The sequence below is a fragment of the Adiantum capillus-veneris genome, chromosome 8 (genome assembly GCF_014529385.1).
Source record: "Adiantum capillus-veneris isolate H3 chromosome 8, ASM1452938v2, whole genome shotgun sequence".
Lineage (NCBI taxonomy): Eukaryota > Viridiplantae > Streptophyta > Polypodiopsida > Polypodiales > Pteridaceae > Adiantum > Adiantum capillus-veneris.
Window position 1 is genome coordinate 141,195,567 of NC_140938.1, and position 10,291 is coordinate 141,205,857.

The following is a 10,291-nucleotide window of genomic DNA, read 5'->3' on the forward strand; positions in this document are numbered from 1 at the left end:
TTCCCCAACAAACATGTTGGCCACATTGTTTGTGATGAAGTTTACAAAAAGCAATGAATAAAAAACTTTGATAGACCTGTAAGTGAAAGAGTTATGTGACTCGCAGACTCTGAGAGCACTTATTCAGCCTGCACCACACACCGGGGCCGCGGCTAAAGCGCTGTGGGCCTTCTGAGGGATCAAAAGACAAAACGCTATTATACTTTTTGTTCATGGAATGTTTTTTGCCAGAAGTGAAGGGCTTTCATCTTGTGAAGCAAAAACTGGTCGAGGCTCCCATAAACACTCAAAGTAAATGAACTGATGCGTGATTTAAACTCATCAATCTTGCATTTGTCACAGAACTTTTTGTACAAATCAGCTGATGCTTTTATCAAGGTGAAGTCTATGCACACCTTAGTGTACATCTCAAAGAATAAGGCAACTTCCTGCTTATTCATGTAGGTGTCAAAGCAAGTGGCCTCTTTTCAAGCTTGAAAGATTTACTATTTAGAGCTTAAAAAAATTCATCATATAAAAGACTACACCCTTGTTGTGGCACAAAAAATTAATACTTTCTGATTTAGGCACCTATCTACATTTGCAAAAGCTTACTACCCACATATATGCATGCACGATTCTTCGAGGCCAAGAAAAGCACAAATGGTTTTTGGAGAAGGCCTGCAACAACGAAAACAAACATTGGCGACCATACAAAAGAAAAACAAGATTGAAAGACTTTACAACAATCAGTGTAAAAGCTTACTATCAAAAGCTTCATGGCGAGGCCTGCAACATGATCACACAAATATCAGAGGCAAAATTGTTAACAAATCAAGGAATCGTTGATTTCGAAAGATGTAAGTGCTCACAACAACAATCGCAACCCAACACAGTTTATCCAGCCCATCTGAAAGTTCTATGTATGGCTCCGCCCGGGAGGGTGATGGATTCAGCTTTGCTGTCCGGATTACTCAAATTGTCATCTTTAGAAGCAGCCTTAGAGAGACCATTTGACTGAAGGGCCTCTGAAAAGTACTGCAACTCCTGCATTCCAAAAATAGTATGACACAGCACAAGATCTTCTCCCTCCAACAAAATCTCAAGCAATGCACTTGCACAAGATTCTCTTACTTTGAAACCAGAAAGCCCAAATCCAGCTGAAGGAGACCGATCCAATCTTGCTTTTGCAGGAGGAGCCTGCAATGAGCGCTCTCTCGCTCTCTCTCTCTCTCTCTCTCTCTCTCTCTCTCTCTCTCTCTCTCTCTCTCATAGCATAGCAGGTCTTGAGTTCAACTCTCCTCGTCATATAGATCTTTAAGGTCTCTTGGGATAGTTTCCTACGACATTAAAGTTCTCTTCTTCCTCTTTTCAGGAGGGGTTTCTCCACTCTTGATCATATTCTGACACTCAGAGCCATCATTGAGGAGGGCAGGTCACATAGAGACAAATTTATTACAGCTTTGTGGATTTCCGCAAAGCATTTGACATGGTACCGAGAGCTCAATTGATGTGCAGACTGCAGGAGATGGGGGTGCACATAGTGTTGATTTGGGGGATTATGGCTCTATACAGATCAGTGATGGGACATGTACGCACTCGGGAGGGGATATCTGATTTAGTTCACTCCACCATTGGGGTGAACAGGGTTGCCCATTGTCTCCTACTCTATTTGGTATGTATGTCGATGAGGTGTCTCATTACATTGACAGAGAGGGTGATAGAGGTGCCCAGCTCGCAGGGACGTGGATCCCATTGTTCTTATATGCTGATGATATTGTGTTGATCTCTGACTCACCAGAGGGTATGTAGCGACAGTTGGATGCGTTGCACAAATTTGCAGAGGATAGTGGATTGTCTATAAACCTTGGTAAAACCAAGGTTATGGTGTTTAACACCACACCACAATGGATCAGGAGATCAGCATTGACTTTCACAAATGGTCAAGAGACTGTAGAGTATACACTTACCTTGGGGTTGTCTTCATTGGTCCGAGGTTTTCTTTGGGGAGAGCAACAGAGACTAGACTGACTAGAGCTTTTGCGGCCTTGGGAGTCTTGGAGAGGATGTGTTCGCACGTTCAGTTCCAGGAACCTTGGACAAAGTTATGGCTCTTTGATACCTAGCCTCAGCTATGTTGTATGGGGTGCAGACATGGGGACCTTCTGTAGGCCAGGATGTTTGGAGACGTATGGAGAGGCCCTTGGTATCTATGATCTCTCAACTGATCAAAGCCAAGGCCTCCGTACCCCACGCTATCATTCGAGCAGAGCTAGTTGCCCCTCCTATGGAGATTGAGGCGCTTACCAGATCAGTCTCCTTTGTGCACAGCTTGTGGGATACTACTAGAGACAGATATGCTAGACTGGCCCTTGAGTCTTCCAGACAATTAGCTCTTCAAGGGGACACTTCATGCTGGTATGCACAGATGACATCATGGTTTCAGACGCATGGTTTTACCATGGACAAGCTGCCCCCTTTCCAGTACTCTCTTTAGGCACCCTCGATGTCTCTTACACGGGTGGAGATTACTAGACTCATTCGCCAGGACCTGATCCAACTGAATACCAAGAGAACATGAATAGAGCCGCCACAGGAGTTGGGCACAAAGATGGCTTTCTACAAAGAGCATCTTCTCCACCTCACAGGAGATGGGTTTGTGATTCGACCCAGCTACATGGACACACATATGTCTCATGGTTTGCGGTGTGCCATTGGTTAGATTTGCACATCCTCACATCAGCTGGAGATTGAGACTGGTAGATCTAGAGGGATACTAGCAGACAGCAGGATATGCCGCTTATGCCAGTTAGAGCCAGAGACAGAGCTACATTACATATGTCATTGCTTGCCAATGTACTATGAGATACAGGGCCGTTTCCACTGCTTATTCAGAAAGGGTTTCGGTCCTTTCTCTAGGGTCATGAGTTATGAGGATCAGAGATGTCTTGGGCTATATCTACTTGAGTTACACAGATATAGAGACACTTTACTGGGGAGAGATAGAGAGAGACAGTCCCAGAGACAGATTACAGATTTCTTTTCACTAGATATGGGACAGCCAGAGGAGCAATCATCATTGCAGAGCTCGGCCCATACTCATTCGGCCACTACCGGCAGTCTCATCGACCGAGCACTGGAGCTACGGAGATCCAAACGGCCACGATTGAGGAGAGGGGCTACACAGCATCAACGGAGACTACAGCAGATGTCACAAATCAGTGACGTGGCACAACCCTAGACACATCCCATCCAGCGGGAATTACCCAGCAGGGCTGACGTGGCAGATTTCAGGAATTGCTGACGTGGCTGGCTGCAAGGATTTTGCGACGCTTTAGGCGGGATGCTGACATGGCAACTGTGTACGGAAAAGCCTGCTTTTTCTCTCTACGCAAGGGCTGGAGATTGTTTACGTTGAGGCTTTTTGGGACTGCTTCATTTTACACTAAGCAGGAGAGAGAGAGAGAGAGAGAGAGAGAGAGAGAGAGAGAGAGAGAGAGAGAGAGAGAGAGAGAGTTCTTGCTTTATTTTTAAAGCTTTTAACTTTGAATGCTTTTGATTTACCACCTTTTGGGACTCTGCTTTTGGCATCCCTTGTAAACCTTTATATAGGTAGTTGGGCTCTCACTTCTGAGAGCATCTGGACGCAGAGTCTGAGAGTGAGTCCCGGTTACCCACTTGTACTTTACAACAGATTAATACAAAAAGAAATACCGAAAGGGGCGCTAGTCTTTGGGGCCAATATCTCTAGGCACGGAACTCCGTCGGGCTAGTGTCGAATAAATTTGTAACTGTGAACTGTTTTGAAGTGGTTATTTGGTACTGACGCGGTAGATTCTTGACTTGGAGTGTCCAAGTCTGTTACAATGGTATCAGAGCACAGACAGATTCTTCTTCTACGGAGGATCCAATCCCTTTTTACAGCGCACATGGCCACTCCCACCCTTCATACATCGCGCATTGGGCACGCTCCCGTCTTCATCGCTCTGTCTTACAGGGCATAAAGCCAATAAAAGTCCCAGATTACAAATGGGTTCTGGTGAAGAATCTAACAGAGATGACACTTCTCAGTGGGAAGGCAAAGAAAGGTTGAAGATCCCACGCGGGAACTGAAGAAAAGAATGAAGATTTTGGGCAAATTTTTTTCGGACAAGTTTGCCAGAAAAGGAGTACAAACGTCACCTGCAGATTGGCATATGTGTGAACAAATTGATTAAGTACTCCAGGAACCCGAGATTGGTAATACACCTGAACAATTACCCAATTGATACGATTTACTCGAGATGGCGTGTGGCCATTGCTTCTCCTCTCAGGTAGGGAGTAAAGCCGAACAGACAGACAAGTGTAGAAAAGCAGAACCTATACTCGCAGAAAGACATGGACAAGCGAAGCAAAAAGCAAAGCTTCGGAAAGGGTAAGAAAAAGGCAAAGAAGCCTAAATTTCGCCCCGTGATTGACAGTTCTATAGGGAGGACTCGTCTACAGACAGTTCAGACTCTGATGACAACTTTTATGCAAAGCAGAAGAATTTTTATAAAGCCAACCAGTATGACTTTCTGGAAGACAAAAGCAAGGAAGTCCGAGAGTTTAAAGAAGGTGGAGAGTCAATTAAATTTGACACGTTTTTTGGTTATAGAGATGCTTCGAAGGCTTTGTCTTTTGTACAGCAGTTTGACATCGCTTTCGCGGGAGGGCATTACTCAGGGCACTCTACGATTCGGAGAGCTGCCTCTTACTTTAAGGGGAATGCTCGAACTTGGTGGTCCACGCTTCTATTAAACAAGACTGCGCCAGTTAAATGGCTGAAATTCAAGAGGCTTTTTATTTCTTCTTGGTTGACTCAAGAGTATGAACGTGATATACGAACTGCTTGGAACCATCTTCAGATGACCAAGAAGGATACAGTGGACGCTTATTGCGAGAGATTCTGGAGCTCTTTTCTACCCGCCTCTTCATTTAAGAAGATCTCGTTCAAGGAACAGATTGAGCTTGGGTCTTCCTACAGAGATCCGAGATCACTGCTTAGAACAAAAGTCAGCTTCCATTCAGGAGTTGATGAGTCATGTGAAACGGGGTTTTGCCATTCACTCTGGCAGTCTGACCTACCCCACCGATGAGATCATGACACAAAGAGCCGAACAGACTTCGACAAATGAAAGTAGAAAGAGGAAGAGGAATCCATAAGAGAAAGATGCACGACCCAAACTCACTCCTCAGGAGCGGGCTCGCTTCATCAAGGACGTGAGGTGGGAAAAAGCAACCTTGGTGTGAGCGCAAGGCCGCCAAGGGGTGCGCCCGAGGAAAGGAGAAGAACTCGGGTGAAGAGAAGATCCTTCTCGAACACAGATTGCAAGCTAAAGAAGAACCTCAAGACCCTCAAGAACCTCAAGAACCAAGAACCCAAGTTCCTCGGGAACTTAAGAACCCAAGACCACAAGAACCCACGACTTCAGTGGATGGTCATCACTCGAAGCGGAATGGATACTTCGCTTGGAGGTGATGAGCATGAGAGAGGCGATGAAGAATTTTCCCCACTAGGAGGTTTTTCCGACCCTCCCCCTTCCCCATCTACGCCACGGATTGCACCAACTCCTATGGAAGCTTTGGTCAAGTCGATGATGGAAATGATGGTACAACAAGGTAGACAACGAGAAGTGTCGCACAAAGAAAGAATGGCAGCCATAGAGCGTGAGTGCGAGCAAGCACGCTTGGCGGCCACAGAAAGAAACGCAGCATTGGATCACGAGTCACAGAAAGACTAGCCGAATTGGCTCGCGAGCGCAAAGAAAGACGGTTAGAGCGTGAAGCGCAGATAGATCAACGCATGCAAGAGTTTGTCCTACTATTCTCTAATGTGCAGGCACCGATTGAAGAGAATCAGGAGAAGGAGACTCTCTCAGTCTCTTCTTCTCCCAAGCATGACACACAGGATTTGCATGATTATGAGAAGTATGATGAATTGAATGCCAATGATAAGCATGATGATTTACATAATGATCAAGATGTGATTTCTCACAAGCATGATGAGTTGCATGAAGATGATGTGATTGTTCACAAGAAGGATGATGTGTTAGTTGATACTTTCTCTAGTGAAGCTAACCTCATTGCAGAGACGATCAATCACGAAGACCCGATCTTGGCTCTCGAGCCTAGGTCCAAAGAACCCTTACAAGAAGTATTATGTGTTCGCATGATTAGTACGAACGCATTGTTCGAGTGTTTCATTCGTGATCGTTTCCTGTATTTTAGTCAGCGTCTTTATGTGATCCCTTTTCCTAGGCATGACATATTGGACATTGAGCACGTTTCACTCATGAATGAGCACAGTTATAGGCGGATTTTTCATGAAAAGCTGAAAAGTATGTATGTAAAGAAGTCACATTCCATGTCTCTTCCTTGGCATGACACATTCGTAGAATGAGCACATGAAAGTATGAGCACCAAGCATGGGCATTTTCGTTGTGAATTGCCACGGTTGATTGATTTAGATCAGAAAGAAAAGATTCGATCTCATTGTTTACATGTGTTTGATGAACGGTTTGGCACTCCGTCTATATGTTCATCTACATTGCATGCACAATCTATTAGGACGACAAGATTTTCTCCACTCACTTTACATGGAATACGTATGTTCATGATTTTGTGTTGGAAGTGGTTTCAAGAATTTTCAGCCATGGAGATTCTGGAAGAAAGAAGCACGACTCGAGACGAAGTTGAAGCATCGAAGGAGCCACAGAAAACTTTGTCGCTTTCGGCGCTGCCCAAGGAAGCAAGCGTTGCAGACCTTTATGAAGTTCAAGTACCGCACGACCTACACATCAGAGTGGGCCGGCAAAGAGTCCCTTACAGGATTCCCGATGCTATTGGCGATCTTTCTCGATGCCATACAGTTCGGTACCAGTACCTCACTTTGAAAAGGAGGGGATGTCACGTGACACATCCAACCCTGTGTGTCCGTCGACAAGCTACAGCATGACCAGGGTTCAGTTCAGTCAAGTCAGTCTAGAATAGGAAGTGATCTGGCAGTTTTGTGAGTCTGTTCGCAGACCGTGCATGTCCAGACACTTAGTGTGGATGCATATCCTCTGGTTGCACACAGCATGATCATAAGCATTCCCATCAGAATCCATCAGAATCCTTTAGGGGAATTTTCCAGTGCATTTAGCCTACTTTCCCTATTTTTGACATTTTTCACTTATTATTTTTAAGTGACTTTTGTTGGAAAGTAGGTAGGGCAATTTTGCTAAGTTTGTATATAAGCAAACTAGAGCTAGCACTATTTGGCAGAAGAGGCAACAGGAGCCAAGCTCAGCAAGCAACTTCTCAACAAGAACTTGGTGGTCTCCCCTCCAAGCAAAGGACTCACCACCATGGCGTCTCCATGAAAGTGGTCATCGCCATACCTCCCAGCCTGGCGTTTTTGCATCATCATCATCACCACAGGAATCCCATCAGATAGCATTTTTGCAGAGCTTTCCCTAGCGTTTTTGGATTTTCACAGCGTTTGCAGATTGCAGCGTTTTCAGCCACAGCAGTGCAGCGTTTTCAGCGATGAAAGACCTGCAAGCTCAGCCCTAGAAGAGTAGCAGATTCGGCCCGGAAAGACCATCAGTTTTCAGCCTTACGAAACCTCAGTTTTCAGCCTTAAGGAACTTCAATTTTCAGCCTTAAGGAACTTCAATTTTCAGCGACAAAGACCCACAGAAACAGCCCCCCAAATCAGCGTTTTTGGATTGTAGCAGATTTCAGCCCATAGCATTTTTGGACAGCAGTAGAAAGATTGCAGATTTCAGCCCTAGTGTCGGTCTCGTCGTCCCCGTCGTCATCGCCAACATAGCCTAGACTTGCATCAGTCACATGCATTCAGTTTGTACCAGATTGTGCAATCATAAGTAGACCACTCTCACCGACGGGAGTGGGGCCTTCGGAGGAGGGTTTTACAACGTCTCTGGTTGCGCATCTCTCTTCTCTCTCTATCTCTCAGTCTCATACACTTGCACGCACGGTGTCCATTCACTTTGTTTGTGATCATAGCACTCTCTCATTAAGAACGGAAGGCTCTATAGGAACAAAAGGAACCTTGAGTACAGTTCGGAGCACTCATCTTGAGCAAAGCGCAAACATTCATTCCGATGCACCTAACAAGCGGACTATTCCATTCGGGATGGCTACTTGATGAAGAAAACCATGTTGTGCGTTACATAGCCGTTGAGGAAAAAGGTTCTAACCGAATGCCACTGTCCGCCTTTTACGGGTCACCGATGCATTGCTACCACCTTGAGAGGGGTAGAGAGATACTTCTTTTGGCCGAGACTCAAGAAGGATGTGGACGAGATTGTGCGCAGTTGCTTGGTATGCCAGAAGGTCAAGTTTGACAGGCATAAAGCACAGGGATTGTTACAGCCTTTTACCCATACCCACCCGCCCCTGAGAAAGTACTGCAATGGATTTCATCTCCCCAGAACACAGCGTGGGCACGACTGTTTATTGCCCAGGTCTTTAGATTACATGGCATGCCTGAGACGATCGTCTCCGACAGGGACCCCAGGTTCACGAGTTTGTTTTGGACGGCTATTTGGAAGAACATAGGCACGCGGTTGCAGTTCTTGTCATCGTTCCACCCGCAGACTGACGGGCAATCAGTGATTGCTAATTCAGTAGTATTGGATTTGTTGAAGGCTTCTTTGTTGAATCAGAAGACTACTTGGGAAAGGTTTTTACCTTTGGTGGAATATGCCTACAGAAACACGATTAACTCTTTGATGGGGAAGGTGCCATTTGAGATTCTTGAATTCGCTACGAAGGTTTCACCCTTCCTTAGCACGAAAGATAAGATTTTTCTTTGAAGCCGACCAGTTCACGAGGGACTTGGTCCGGAAGACTTTGCAAAAATTTCAAGAAAAACAGAAAAAGGCAGCAGATCGCCATTGTCATGCTTTGAAATTGAAGGAGAATGATTGGGTGCTCTTACATTATGGGAAAGCACGCCCAAGAAAGAAAAAACAAACAAGGGAAAGGAGCGGCTTCTTTGAAAGCTTAGCATGAGATAGTATGGACCTTTCTAGATTTTCCAAAAAGATAAACGATATCTCCTTTGGACTGAAGCTGCCAGAATACTTGGAGGATTCACAATGTTTTTTATGTGAGTCTCTTAAAGCCTTTTGAAGGCGATGTGCTCGATGATGAGAAGCCAGAGGTGCAACCCGAATTGGACGAAAACGAGCAGATACTCGTTCCAAAACAGAAATTGGCACAGAAAGAAAGAAAGAAGGTAAAGCGAACTGACGGTTCTTGGTTAAATTCAAGACCTACTTCGCAATGGATGCGAAGCGAATGGAGGAGGAAGACCTAGCAAGTATTCCTCGGAATGTGACTCTTTACCTTGAAGCTTTTGGTTTAGCATAATCTATTCCAAATGGAACCCAGAATTCAGCTTGGCCGGAGATATGGTGCAGTGGGTTTGCACAAGAGGGGAGTTACTCCGCTCCTTTGTCAACAGATGCCTCGATTTTTGAATACTAGAGTCACCGATGTCTCTTTGAGCTTCAGGGATACTGAGAGCTGACAAGATGACTTTATGAAATGGAATTCTGGAATATGAAACTAATTTGTTCTTGACTTGTTTTTAAGTGCAGGAACTGATAAACGAAATGACTGCAGCATTTTGGTCTAAATGATCACGAATAGACATGGTTGCAATAGGGGTTAGTCAATCGGGCATCTATGAGGTCCTGACTGGATCTAGATGCGATTGCTAGCTACATTGCCAATAAATCATGGTCTAAGATCCGAATGAATGTTGAATGTGATTTGTCATGTGATGTCTTGTGATGTCTACTGATGTCCTGTGATGTCGTATGATGTGACTATCGATTGGTACATGTGCTAGATGTGTGTTCCTAGTGCATAGGTACTAACACTCGGTGTCTGCTAAGACAGTTTATGCCTTCTGTCTGTTTTGCAGGCGTAATAGAGGGAGATTACAATGCTTTCAAGAGGGGGGTATGTCACAAATCAGTGACGTGGCACAACCCCAGACACATCCCATCCAGCGGGAATTACCCAGCAGGGCTACGTGGCGATTTCATGAATTGCTGACGTAGCTGGCTACAAAAAAACCGAAGAGTCCGCTGACTGCTAACATGGCAGATCCGTACAAACTGGCCCGGATTTTGCGGCGCTTTAGGCAGGATGCTGACGTGGCAGCTGTGTACGGAAAAGCCTGCTTTTTCTCTCTACGCAAGGGCTGGAGATTGTTTACGCTGAGGCTTTTTGGGACTGCTTTATTTTACACTAAGCAGGAGAGAGAGAG

General features: G+C 45.2%; 1 protein-coding gene across 1 annotated transcript in view; it reads right to left on the reverse strand.

Annotated features, from left to right (window-relative positions):
* Positions 1–292: 292 nt before the first annotated feature.
* The window catches only part of LOC147453072 (uncharacterized), a 113,803-nt gene continuing 103,804 nt past the window's right edge, over positions 293–10,291 (reverse strand). The window contains exons 12-15 of the mRNA XM_086518573.1: positions 1,114–1,179; positions 852–1,026; positions 746–768; positions 293–660 (exon numbers count right to left, since the gene is read on the reverse strand). Coding sequence (XP_086374699.1) covers positions 877–1,026; positions 1,114–1,179 — 216 coding nt within the window. The 3' untranslated portion in view covers positions 293–660; positions 746–768; positions 852–876. The remainder of the gene's footprint in view (positions 661–745; positions 769–851; positions 1,027–1,113; positions 1,180–10,291) is intronic.